At 30.4% G+C, this 14,991-nt stretch overlaps 1 protein-coding gene across 1 annotated transcript; it reads right to left on the minus strand.

The window, feature by feature from the left end:
* Positions 1 to 7,584: 7,584 nt before the first annotated feature.
* On the minus strand, positions 7,585 to 12,982 carry LOC136977088 (15-hydroxyprostaglandin dehydrogenase [NAD(+)]-like). Its single transcript, XM_067272530.1, has 7 exons — positions 12,782 to 12,982; positions 11,955 to 12,078; positions 9,934 to 10,031; positions 9,760 to 9,856; positions 9,604 to 9,680; positions 9,173 to 9,312; positions 7,585 to 7,778 (listed from the first exon to the last, which is right to left on the minus strand). The coding sequence occupies exons 1-7, from the start codon at positions 12,872 to 12,874 to the stop codon at positions 7,652 to 7,654; spliced, it is 756 nt and encodes a 251-aa protein (XP_067128631.1). The 5' UTR covers positions 12,875 to 12,982; the 3' UTR covers positions 7,585 to 7,651.
* Positions 12,983 to 14,991: the final 2,009 nt, after the last annotated feature.

Below are 14,991 nucleotides of genomic sequence, written 5' to 3' on the forward strand. Positions count from 1 at the left end.
CCTCCTCTTCGTAGATTATCCCCAAATTATGAGAAAGAACATGTAAACTCATCAGATCGTCTTTTAATGAGCGGTAATTTTCAGTTTCCATTGCCGAAATTTGTCTCGGGGACAATGGAGCATAAATATCCTCCTGGTGAACAGAATTATGAGAAATAAGATATTGAAATGTTTCTTGAAAATTACGTTAACTTAAAACAATAAAGATAAATTTATGTTTAAGAGTTTTATCATAAATGAACGTAATGCTAATTAAGATTTTATTACACGTTCAATTGAAGACAGAGGCAATAGAAAATGAACCCGATTGCCATCACAAACTTCAATTGTTTTCTCTTTATTAAGCAAGACTAAATTTATGTAATAATATAAAACATGTAGAGCAAATTTAAATAAACATTTACATCTGTGCATTACCAATAATCAGCTTTTAAGCGATGTAAGGATTAATAAGTTAGTTTCAAACAATTTAATTGAATTTAAACTTACGAGTGAGAACAATTCCGTTTCATCTGAGTCGTCCTCACACATTATATTTTCGATTGTCTTCGTAATATTAGAGATCTTTTCTTGTTCAGTATTTTTGTCTGATTCTTCTCTGCTGATGTCATTGAAATTAATTGGGGACTGTTGATTCGTATCACGAACACCAGTTTCAGAATCAAAAGCTAAAGTATAAAAGAAAAGCCATTCAGTTAATTGTTAACACAGTGAATTCAAGTGTTATATAAAAATTTGAATGAGTAAAGCTACAAATAGATTACACGAAATGAACGGATCAAATGCAAACTGACAAGAAATGTATCGAAGATTTACTTAAAAATATTGCAGTTACGTTTAATAATTTTACATTTGAATTTATTTCATATGAAATGTTCAGAAATACAATAAGTTTATGTTTACAAATTTGTTGAAAATTCATCAAGACATAAAAGCATAAATGATTTTACGGTAATTAATGTCTCGAGTGCAAATTATCAAACACATAAAGTCAACTTAAGCTATAATATTACTTTATTATTGTGTGTTGACGTGAAATGTCTGCACGTTTACTAATGCATAATGAAAAACGCTTGAGTATTGATAGAATTTAAAGAAAAAAATCTATATGAAAGGTGCTATATATATTGAATTTAAATTTTTAGTTTAAAAATTATTTTGCTTTTAAACAAAACGTTTCGTTTACATATTAACATGAACGATGCGATTGCTCGTTGCTTTGTTCTTAGTCTCTCTCTTTATCACATTGGATTTTAATCTTTATTTATACGCTTTAAGTATTTGTATTTAAATTTCTTTATGTATATTTTGTCTCGGCTGCTGTACAAGACCGGACCTCAGGGGTAAAGCCTCTGCTTTTTTTTCCCTGTAGTGGCATAGCTGTTCATTTACAGTAGATATGCAAACATTTTTGTTTTTAATGTTTTTATAACAAGTAATTTGTCAAAGTTTTAACACGGGCATTCGGAAAATTTTATTATGTAGCAAATTTTCTTCTTTATCAGACGCCCTCGGTCCGAATCAGTACGTTAAATCAAAATTTTACTGTATTATATTTCACTAAATGAACGAACCGATGTAAATAACCAAAACTGTGAACAGCGAAAATATAATGTGTGATTTGGGTCCAAAGCTCTGGCTGCTTTTACCATTTCTCTATACTTGTTTTTTCTATTGATGGCTACTGTGTATTGCTTTTACTTTTTATCTATATTTATGTATTGATAATATATAAATAAATTAGCTCGGCTGCCTTAGCTGTAGAGATACAGCCTCGGCTTTCTTTTCATTCAGTTATTTGAATTACAGCTGTTCATACAGGTGTATTATATATTTAGTATGTTATGATTATTATAATATATTTAACGGAATTTACCATTAGCATGTGGATCTGATACAGCTTGAGAAGATTCAAATGACGAAAGCATGTCGGGTTCCGTATTTGTCACTTCTTCCCGGTTCTTATTTTCCGGTTCCGGGTTACTTTCAACACATTTGATTGCCCCGGATGTAACGACATTTCTGCTACAGAATATTCCGATTGGTGTGTTTGCATCTCATATGGAGGAAATTCTTCGAGAGGTTCACTTCCGTCCATTTCTGTTTGTGCCTGATGCTGAGATGCCTGCAAGCCGTAATCCACGACTCCGGATGGCGGTCCATAAATACCATCTTCAGTTGGAACTCGATAAGCAAGCATTGTGGGGGCTTGCTGATGTGGAAGATGTTGAACGCATAGTCCGTACCCTTGTGGCAGGACATACTAAAAAATTAAACATAGAATTGATTAGTTATAAAAATATCAAATATTGAACTTATTTTTAATTTCTAATTGAAGCAATCTAACACCACTTGTATAATTTATTTTCAATTAATTGAATATTAATTTTTTGCTGTACAAAAGAATAAGAAGTGATAATATCTACTGAAAGTATTATTATCAGAATTATAATATTTCTAGTTTCACGCTTAGAGAATTTCTTATAATTTGTTTCTTGTCAAGTAATAAATAAATATTTGTCTGAATATCTTTTACTAACACAATTATTTTTGGATTGTTTTTCTTATTTGCACCAAAATGTCCTGAAAATTTTCAAGTTTGTTATAGAGCATTAAAGTCAAGCAGTTTGACTTTAATGATAAAATTTTTTCTTCGGAAACATTTATATTTTGTTACTCGAGTGTTTATTTAGTGTCTGATTTAATTAATACAAATAACAAAGAAGGAAGAAGCTTTTAGTTTTAAATCTCGGACCTCAAAACACCGAGTATTGAAATTCTTGTAAATATTAACGAGTCACTCAGTAAAATAAGAGACACGAAACACTGTAATCTTGATAGTAAAGTTTTAACACTATTTTTAACAGAATCATAAGTTTTAATTAATTTTAAGATTCTGTATCTGGCAAATACTTTGTCTTATGTTTATTCTTTGTCTTTTGTTGCATGAATTTTTAAGTGTTTATTCCAGGATTAATTAAGAATTCCTATTGACATGATATTGTAATTGCTAAATCATAGAACTTTCTGCACACATCCTAAATATTTCTGCATTCGGTTGTTGTGTGAATAATGTTTACAGTATTTCAAAATTTCTCTTTTCACTTACCTGATAATCATACGTTACGTAGAAACCATCTTCGTACGGGAAAATAGTTTCGATACAAAAACATCCAATATCTGTAAACAATAATTTTATAATTATTAAATGTAATTAATGGCAGTCGGTCATTTTCTTTTTTTAATCAATTCATTGAAATGAAAAATGTATTAATGATATTCATCGCAGTTTACAAGAGAATATTTTCATTTATTTTCTAATAGTTATGTTAATAATTGCGGTGAATAGGGTACTTTTATTTATATTAGCTACCTGCGGTCATCTAATGAATATAATTATAATTACAGTATATATAATAGAATAAGGTAAACTTACCTATTGTATTCATATTTAAGCAAATATTTCGCATTAAATTAAATCGCATCGAATAGTCTTCGACAAATAGCTTAACTCGCTTCGACAATGGCCAAAACTAGAAGCATTTATTGTTAACGCAACAATAGATAATAAGTATTGTTGCGCGTCGCGTCCTACGCGCGTCACGCGCGCCATAATCAGTTAATTACTTATTTCACAATGAAAAACCTAATATAAAAAATCGGCTGGCTAACGCTACTTAACATTACTCTATTTGCCGCATTTTACTGGTTTTGTTATTATTCGTTCGTCAAAAACCTGGCTACGAATCTCGATTTAACATTTTTCTTCGGCGTGTCGCGTGGCGTTGCGTTTCTTTATTAGTTTTTATTTATTGCAGCTTTGTGTCCACGGGGAGAAACAAGTAAAATAAATTGCAGGCAGTAAGAAAAATTAAAGTAATATCGGTAAAAAATTTTGAAACTACATTCCTTTGGCTTCTTGCGTAGATATCTCGTGTATGAGGCAGCTAATTTATCTGTGAATCTATCTCTCTACTTAGAATCGTTTGAAGTTTATGCACTGTTTTATTTGTTTGTACAGTGTATAATCTACTTACGATTTATATGTGTTTTATTTTAATTATTTCTCACTTGACGTTATCACGTGTCTTCTGTAGTGTCTTCTTTTCGCTAACAAACAATACCACTGTCTATCAACACTATTCGTTACATTTCTACATTCTGTATTTTATTTCATTTTGTTTCGATAATTTTAAATATTAAAATCGAAGAAATATTTGAAATTACAAATAAAATATAACGAATTTATTGAATTATAAAGTTTCTATGAATTTATGTAACCTACTTGCGTAGTAAATTCATTTCGGACAGAGATTTTCTACATAAAGTTGCTGAAAAATATTTTTATTGAATGTATTACTTTTATATTTGGATATTTTGACAATATTCGTGGCACTAATTGCTTCTTGGGCATTAAAGAAAATATATTTTAAAAATCAGACCCTCGTAACAGGTTGGTACAAAGATTTATTCATCCACGATAAAGTAGTAATTAGGTTAGGGTAGCAGTTATTATAGTAAACAGCTATTTATAATTTAAAATATATTAATACATTTTAAATTTTGTAGGCGAATTGCGCCAGAAAATTTGTTGACGTTTTACACTGTGCCTCTAGCCAAAGAAGCTTCAGAATTAATGGTCTCGTCCAAAGTAACCTTTATAAGTACGCGTGCCAAAATCTTCAAAAATAAAATATTCTCACGTGATAATCGTTTTGACAGGTTTTGATTGTTTAATATCTTTTAAGTATTGACAGAACCTTTGCAAATAATACACCATAAAAAGCCAATAAAGTATATAAGAAGATGTGTTGAACACGATCTCGTGTTTAACACTTCTAGAATAATACAACACGGTTTCACAACAAATTAAATATAAGGAGATATTAAAGTTTAATTTTTTTTTTTAGGTTGAACACTAGGTTATAACAATATAACTTACTAACGTCTAAACATAAGGTTTTATTTCTTTACGATATCTTTTTGATGTTTTGAAACAAGAAAAAAATGCATAAATAAATATAAAATTTCAATCATTTAAAGCCTAGTTTTGTTTCTTAAACGTTAAATTTCATTTATTACTTAATAGAAATTAATAGACGTTTCTGCTTCTTAATTATTTTTCGAGTGTTAAAATAATTTTTATTATTTACAGTTTTTTTTCTACACTAAAACTTAGTGCTTATCAGATTGTTTTAAAGATGTAAATGCTGCTGTTCTACATTTAAATTGTTTTATTTATTAGTTGAAAAATATCTTCGTAAATTCATAATAGTAAAAATGTTATTCGACGGAAAAAGTTGTGAATCAACATTTGCAAAATCCTTCGGAACTTGAAAAATCTGCTATTTCTTAGGCCAGGAGTGGCCAACAGTTTTTGCCTTCATGCCGAATTGGAAAGAAGTTTTTTCACGGGCCGAACGAAATATTAAAATTAAATCGTGTTAAATACAGATACGCTGACTCGGGCGGCAGGTCAGGTGTGTTCGAACAGAAGTTCCTGACGCATGCGCAATGTCATTTTACAATGCGAAGAAACGTACAAGCAAAAAAAGAAAAAAAATCGACAAGCAGGCGGCGCTGTGCGTCACATGTCAGCATAAACAGTGACATGACGGAATGGCAGATGAGTTTCAGTGAGTGTGGGGTCTTTCGTTCTTCAAATAGTATAAATTTATAACAGACGAATACAAAAGTTGTAAATCTCTACAATGGAGCTTTTTTTAAAAATGAAGAAGTATCGCAAATCATCTATTCGACCAATTATTGGAAGTTAAGTAGATAATATTGAAAAATTAATCGCGGTCCGCATAAACCCTTTACGCGGGTCGTATGTTGGCCACCCTGTCTTAGGCCATTCTTTCTATACACTGAAAAGTACGTTGGTTTTCTTATGCAGGGATCATGAAGTGTCTTTTCGTGAAATTTTGAAATATTCTCTTATAATAATTATCTCGGGTGTACTATAGATTACACCTATGGAATTTCAGGACTTTGATTATATATTTGAACTCAGGGGACCGAGACGAGTTCAACGGTACCCTATTTTTGGACCGGAGACGAAAAATAAAAAAGTTATCATACTTTTTAAGTTATCATACTTTTTTAATGCTCTCATGAAGACGGCACCATAGTTGCTAGTACTGCCATCTTTCAGTAAAGTCTGCAAATCATGACGCCAGACTACGGTCATCTCCAGGAAGGTTAAACACGCGATACAAGAGCGGAGAGAGCGACGCGACTTCCAATCATCGCGCGATCGCCATTTCGGTTAATATTACTTATGGCAGCGAACATAGCGACCGTTCCCACTGTTCGTGCTCCCGACTGACCTCCCGTAGGGGAGCCGCCGGCAGGCCGCCATGTGCTAAACGTCACTAGTTATTGATTCACGGTAGTTCTTGAACAAAGTAAAAAAAGGGGGAAACGTCCACTAAAGGCAATTTTAACGGCAAGCGACGCGACTCCCGATCGCGATAACGAGGCCGACTTACCGGAGAGAGCGATGTGACTCCCTATCATCACGCGATCGCTGGAAAAAAGTATGATAACTTTTTTATTTTTCGTCTCCGGTCCAAAAGTAGGGTATCGTTGAACTCGTCTCGGTCTCCTGAGTTCAGAAATATACTCAAAGTCCCGAAATTCCATAGGTGGTAATCTATAGTATCTCCATTATCTCTAATGTAATTTCCAATATATTTATATGGAGTAAGTTTTAAGACTGCCATATATTTACACTGTACAGTAAAAATCTGTTTAAATCAAAATAGTACGGTTTCCATTGTTGAAAGGTTACAGTTTTATTCGGCTGTAATTTCAAAAACTTGTAGACCTATAAATTTTCACTGTCAACTGTCTGTTCGTTGTCCGTCTGTTTTTTCTTACTCTCGAGAATAGAGTTAGATAGATAAAAGATGAGACCAGGTGTGGAAAGCACAGGAGCAGGAGGCCTCGATTAATTACATACAATCTTCTTATGCAAAGAGCTACTTAACTTGATTTTAATTCAAAAATTATCCTTGAAAGGAGTTGGATGATAGGCACGACTCAAATGCTAACGAAAAAGTATAATGTACAGGGGCAAGACACGGCTAATTTGAGTGGAGAGCATATATTTTGAATGAAATAAATTTAAAATATAATTAAAAATTGCAGCCAGGCATGATGATGATGTCACAATAAATAGTTATTGGTTTATTTATTTATTTTCTGTCTTACTAGAACTCGATTTTATTGTATTTCTGTGCAGGCACATAATATGGTCTATTCAATTAATTGTTTAATCTCATTAAAAAGAAAACTATTTATATCGTTTTATATATTAAAAATTGTAACGAATTTTTCAAAACTAGATTAATTTTAATAAAATATTTAGTTTAACAAAATATACATAATAAATCATTAATTGTTTTATTACATGCACCAATAAATTTTGCTTTAATTTTCAAATTATCAAGTCATAACTTGAACAATTAACAGGATTTTATAATTTTATGTATTGATTTAATTTATAATTTATACAAATTTAACATTACTGAGAATAAATGAATCCTTTCGAATCACTAAGTGAAAATAAAACGTGTTCAATTATTTTAAAAATTTGGCGTTTGTAACTGAAAATATTTTGACTTACATTTATACAAAATTAATACTATTTTAAGTACATTTTATCTGGAAATTGTACATATTCATTTTCCTCTCCTTTAATAACAGTCATAACTGCTCCTGTATTTCCTTCTTCTATGAGCTGAATAATTGCTTCAGCCACTTCACTTGATCTGAAAATTAATCACATTATTATTAATTTGACACGACTCAAAATTGATTAAAAATCCTTCAAGAATTTCAAGTTTTTATTCAGAATTCTATTAGCATTCACTTTAAGATCACTTTAAGAAGAATATTTTTGCGCAATTCATAAACTTTGATCAATTTTTGATATTATTATTATAGCCTTAGTTCATTTTATACGCTTCGTCTTCTGTATCAACATTACAGATGTCAATAATTATTAATTTACAATTTGAAATTCGTACCAACGGATCTTACTTTTGTAATTTCTAAGATTTTTATGAAACGAATTCATTTAATAAAAACTTCTTGTTGATTTGATTTGCCTATCTGTTTCGAAACGCCATACAAAACACTAAATCTTTCTTCTACTTGTACACACAAATTTCATATACCCTGTTGCTATTTTAGTGGTTAGTAAATTTAAACTGTGTTCTTCGATACTGTAGGTTGTGTTTTAAATTTCTGAATTACAAATTATAACTCTTTGAACTGTTTATTTTTTCTTTTAGATATTTTTAAACGTTTCTTGGATGTCTCGAGAAAAATATTTTCAATTACATAAATATTTTCGGTTAATGTTTCATATGGTTCCAAAATGGCGGTTCGTCTCTGATTCAAGGAAACAGAAGAAAGAAAACAGTGGGAACGCACGTTTTAACCTAATCTAACCTAACCTATTCTAATAAATTACCATAATTATTACCAACCAAATTATTAGAATAGGTTAAATTAGGTTAGAGCGTGCATCCTCACCGTTTTCGTTCTTTTGTTTCCTTGAATCAAAGACGAGCCGCCATTTTGGAACCATAGGTAACATTAACCATATTTTCTAAATATATTTAAAATATTTTATAAAAATGCATGAGATACAACAAACTTTTTGCAAATAAACATCAATTTTAATAACAGAAATACCTGTCTTTTCTATTAAAATATTTCACTTTGAATTTTTCAATTTATTGAAATTATTAAGTAAACATGTTCAGAATTTTTTCTTATCAACCTTAATTTCTAAATTTATATAAATTATTTCTAGTTTAATATTTTACATCGCATTGAGTAATTAAATTTCTCTTATGAACTGTAATATAATTAGCAAGTGAGCAAACCAATGACGTAGTCAGTTTCATTAGTTTGTTTATTAAGCTGATTGCTACATAGACTCTTCTTATATTTGCATAAATTGAGTGTTTTTATAAAACACATTCTGTATAAGTTACATTATTTATATAGCAGTTTTTAATGGAATTTACTTAATTTATAATGGCTAAAATGGATAATATACAAATATACGAATTAAAAGATTCGCTTTAAAAGGGTTCTATTTTGCAAATTTATAATTAATTATAATTAAAATTTCACTTCAAGTAATACTTACTCCATTGGTGGATTTCTTTCTAATATTCTTATAAACTCTTTATTGATATTCGTGGCTTTAGCATCATTTTGAAACATTTCGGTGTTTACAGGCGCTGGGCATACACAGGTGAACTTAATTCCACTTTTTGCATAATGGAGCTGTTGACGTAAAATATAAATATATAACTTTATAATCAGAAATATTGTAATAATAGCCGATTAGATTTTCTATTAACGACGATTCATTCGTTAATTTATTATTTATTACAATAATTTAAGAGATAGAAGAGCTTAAAGAGCAGTCATAATTAAATGCATAACACAATAAAAATTATAACAGAGTTCATTTTCGAAAATTTAACATGACGAAACATCGATAATTGCAATTATTTTGTAGAAAGTTATCTAGATATGTACTTAAACTCGCGTATTTATCATCATTTTACTTACTCCATAACATCTTGTAAGAATGATTACACCAGCTTTGGTTGCTGAATAGATAGGTTTTGGTGGCAAAGGTTGAAGACCTAATATATAAATTTTTAAAAAAATGAGTGTCTGAATTTAATTAAGTGCACGGAACAAAGTTACAGAATCTTTAAATACCTCCTACAGAAGAAACATTAACAACAGCTCCACCATCTCCTCCATTATCCTTCCCCATATACTTTAATGCAATATTGCAGCCATATATCACACCGTTCTGTAAAATTTTGATTGTGAAACTTATAATGAATGAATAAAATGAACTTTTAAAGAATGGAAACTGCACAAACTTACCAAATTAACATCCACAATTTTATTACCTTGAGAAACTCCCGCATTATTTATTAAAATATTTAAATTGCCGAATGACTGTTTGGCTTTCAAGTAAGCTTCTGCAATAGAATTAATCTAATGAGAATCAACGAAAGGTGTTTCATAAAATTAGTAATTTTATAAAATTGTTTTCGTCGTAATATAAAATTATTCGTGTATTATTTGCTACAGTACACTAATCTAAAATGTAACATGAAGTTTCTTCAAGACAGATTTTTAAAAAAGGACTTGATGAATTGGTACTTGATGGATTTTAACAGATATACCGTATATGCCTTTTGAATAAACTTACAATATGTCTTATTGTATGGCTCTCTTTTTCAGATAATATATTCACTATTTTCGTGCATTTTAAATTATAGTTTTAAAATTTCTCCTTATAAAGAACAACTAAGAAACCCACGCTAATTGTCTATTTTCACGAAGACACTTTAAGCAAAGTAACAATTCCACCAGTGCCTGTATGCGTAACACAACCGAACACTGGAAGTTGGTCACAAATTCGCGCCTGACCTATAAACTGGCTTTGGGAGTTTTCCGAATTTTCTTCACGTGTACTGGGAGGAAAGTTTTCTATAAATGACCTGGCAGAAGGCACTTTTCCTTGGTAGGTAGTCTACATGTTTCGTTGGTCTATGCCTTCAGTCCAAATTAATAAAATTTAAACCAGACGCGAATTACACAACAATTGTGAAGTTTTTCGGGTTTTCTTCACGTTTGTGTCATCTAAATAGGGGGCCAGTTTCCCACAAAAGATCTCCGCAGATCGGTGACGTATTGCGTTGTTATAACCAAATAAAAGCAGTGAACATAAATTATCATACATATATTTATTTAATTGTAAGAAAATGATAATTAAGACACCAGATAAACACAAAACAAGTTTAATCATGAAACCAATCTGTTTGTTAATTGTAATCAAATCGCATATCGAGATCTTCAAATCGAAGTTACACTGTATTTTACCATTTACAGTAGAGCGTCGATAAGTGGAACCAATTGCGGACTGGGGTCCTTCCAGTTAATGATTTGTTCCAGTTTCCGACTTTGTACGAAAAAATACATTAACCTGTCCGATGTTCAAATTTTTCTCCGTTGCGTATCGCTTCCTGTTGAATTTTTCTCCGTTGCGTGTCGCTTCGTGTTGAATTTTCGTCGATTTTAAGCCTAACGAAAATTTTTATAATAATCATCGAGGCTATCGTATCGTTAAAAATTATTTATTCATTTTGTACAAACAAAATAAATATATTAAAGAATATAAAAAAAACATGAAAATTATACTTTAGAAGTAAATTTAGTATCAAAAACATTCGATTCAGCACGACACAGTCCGACTGAAAATCGTTCCACTTTCCGGCCATTCCACTTACCGACGTTCCACTTATCGACGCTCTACTGTATTCATAAGTTTTTTGAGAAGTAAATGCATTACAATAATTCCTTTGAAAGTCGACAAAGGTTCAATATTTCAAAAATCGTTACAAATTATACTAATTTTCATGCGGAATTAATACACGTCTTAGACAGTAAATCCTGTTTAAGACGGAATCCTGCTTAAACAGGAATAATTCTTAGGAACGTAACGAATTTCTGTGTTGAAAAACCTGCTCAAAACGGACCTGCCAACCTGGAAAAACTCATTCTTACTAGTCCGATTTATACAGGTTTTACTATACTTAAGAAAAGCGCAAACCCTTGTTGAAGTATAAATCAACGATGATTATTTTAAACCAGGATTTTTAATTTAAAATGACTGCATTAAATGTACATTTGTTTACATATTTATTCCTGCATTAAGTTGTTTTCGTAATTATACTGAAGTATACGTTTCTTTAAAATATATTCTTTGCTTCTGTGCGGTTATAATTAAGAATACTTTTTGAAAATTGGTTTTATTACGAATATATTTTATAATATAAACGATATATTCATAAATTAATTGGATATAAGCGCTTAAATTTCTAAAATACAATAAATACCTTCAAATTCTTCTGAAGAGGACACATCACATTTGACAAAAATGCAGTTTGATTCTCCATAACTGTTTTGCAATTCCTCCACTGTGCGTTGACCTTTTTCAGAATTCACATCCGCGCAGCAAACCTAAATATTTAGACAATTTTATCAAATATTTTCATAAAACAATTGATTTGTTTGAATATATTCTTGAAACATTTGGTTTTTTTCTATTATTTATATTTTATCTGTTTTTATTAATGATTTGTTTCTTTGGGAGACATCTTTACATAGTAGCAGAAATAATTTGCTCTATTTCGATTGTAAGCAAATATCTTTATAAAATAAAGCAACATTTTGTAAATATATTCCTCAATTGATTATTCAAATTGTTTCTTTTTTTTCTTTTATCGGAACTTCCATCCACGCAATTAACCTTTATATTTAAGTAATTTCATCTTTTTTAAAATTTAATTATCCAACTTTATCTTTAAGTATACAATGCAAGAAATTTGAATTTTACAGCTATAAATTTTTATTTATTTAATAATTTTTTAGTGAATTTGATAAAGAGCAATTTATATTCTTAGAAAAATATTTACAATTTGTTTCTTATAATTTCTATATTTATTTATATTTTATACATATTAAATGTAATAAAAATTATCAGTGCAGTGGAGTATTTATCTCTTAATATAACATAACGATTTTTATGCAAACTTTTCGAATTTCAATCGTTATAGTTACATATTTATTATCTTTGCCACATTACAGGAATCTTACACGATCTTTGCCACATTACAGGAAACTTAATGAGTCTATACGTTTTAAAATATTTTAAAAATCTTACCTTACATCCCCTGCTTAACAGTGCTTCACAAACAGCTCTTCCTATTCCCTGTGCACCACCTGTTACTAATGCTCTTCCAATTTTTACGTTCATCTTCTTTTAACACTCGTATAAACCGTTACAAAGTCTAAAGAAACGTTGCCATCTCGTAGATACCGTATAAAAATCAAACTTTTATCTATCGATTGGTAAGAACTCGAACGATAAAAACGATCTATTTTATGATAAAATTGCTGTCAAACAATAAATTAGTTTAATAACCGGTCAAGTATATAGATATTGAGTTATTTAAATGCCTCCATTTATTACCAACGATTTATTTCTAATTTTCTGTCTGAGAATAATAATTTCTATCACATATTATCTACAAATGTTATTGTTTATTTTTACAGTAGTTGGTTATGTGTATAAAAATTTCATCTGAATTTTTGAAAAGTATTTAATTTCCTTATCGAATAATAGAAACTTCGAATTCATAAACAAAAATAATTAGAGAAAAATTCAGCATGGAGTTGATTAACTTTCCCGGACACATTTAGTGGATCCATCTGTAATCATATTTTATTAAAAACTATTTATACTTTTAATTGTTACTGGATAGCTGACATCGAGAAACTTGAGACGATGTTTATCGATGTAATTAATCCGGCGAGTAGTTTAAGAAGTAACGTGTCACGTATGAAAGATTATAAGTAATTTATTGTTGAAAAAAGAAAAAATATGACGAAAAGTACAGATAAAAAAGAACAGTGTAATAAAGAAATTAAATTAAACTAAAGTAAAGTAAATAAATAAAGTAGGCGGCCGGATGGCCGAGCGGTCAAGGTTAGCAGCCTGCCGCCCTGGGGGACCCGGGATCGAATCCGGTCGGGTCGAAAAACCCCCAGAAATTTTTCGGGGGGTGGTCTGTCCGAATATGTCGATCCCCCGTCTCTTACCACCCGGCCGCCCCATTGTGGGCCTGGCCGAACCCATAATGGGCTTGCTATAAGAGGCCCTCTTAGTGCCCACTGGGCGGAAAGAGTTAAAAAAATAATAAATAAATAAATAAAGTAATCAAACTATAAAATGAGTTAAAAAATAATAAGATAAAATCAATTGGCATTTAAGCATGTCTTGGATAAATTGGAGCTCGCATTCGGGTTCGTCTTAAGCGTTTAAATTATGTATTAGTTTATTAGTTTGGTTTACGTTCTTTGAGATTTGCCGAAAAAAACGGCTGCCCCAATTAACCGGTGGCCCAATTAAACAGAATCGATTGTATTTTAGTACAAAAATAAAATCAAAAAGTCTACACCTTAAAAAAAATGACATAGTCCGCATTGTTCCAGAAGCTTTCCATTATGATAGATCAAGGCAATTGAAGAACTAGGTATCGTCTAGTGGGAATTAAAAACGTAATCTAGTTCCTTTTTTTAGAACTCGGATAACTTTTCCGTAGTTCGACGGAAATTCAAGCAACTGTCTGTCTTTATGTTGCAAAACACAGCACCCAAAAATGTCAAAATACATTTTTGTTATTAAGCGTCAAAGAAGTAACACTTTTATTATTTTTAATATATCTTCTCTCAGAATTAATTATGTTTTACAAATTGTTATTTGTGCACATGGCGGCGTGTTCTTGAGTATTTATGCACCAAAATCGTGAAAATCTAACGTGAGAAATTTTTTTAAAATTTCGGACAAAAATATGTAAACATTACACCCTGAGCTTCCTTGGGCAATAAAGTTGCAAAAAAATTAATTTTAAAGATAGGAATTGCTTTTATAAAAACTTGTAAATGCTAATATCAAGCAAAATTGGCATTATGTCCGACCTCACTCGAGATACGATACACGATCCCCTTTATATTTCCACCCTATAATCTATAACTACCCAAAATTTACTCAAAAATAAACTATTTAAAACGATGGAGTCAGATTTAAAATTCCAAAATTTAATAGCGTCAATCTGCCTAATACACAAATTTTACTGCGAAATTTCAGAAATTTTCGACAAAAAGCGCAGAAGTTATTAAACTGAAAATAGTTTGAACGAAACTAAGTATGAACGTTTTATTTACATTTCTATAGAATTCTATTCAGTAGCCAGTCGACCTCTGATTGGCTCTTCAAAAGCTAAAATGGATAAATAAATGTAAAACACTAAATCATTTGAGCTTAATTTTTCTCTTTAAATAATAAATGAAATTTAATATTTAAATAAAATG

Source organism: Centruroides vittatus, unplaced genomic scaffold, assembly GCF_030686945.1.
Source record: "Centruroides vittatus isolate TY-2023 unplaced genomic scaffold, ASM3068694v2 contig_439, whole genome shotgun sequence".
Classification (NCBI taxonomy): domain Eukaryota; kingdom Metazoa; phylum Arthropoda; class Arachnida; order Scorpiones; family Buthidae; genus Centruroides; species Centruroides vittatus.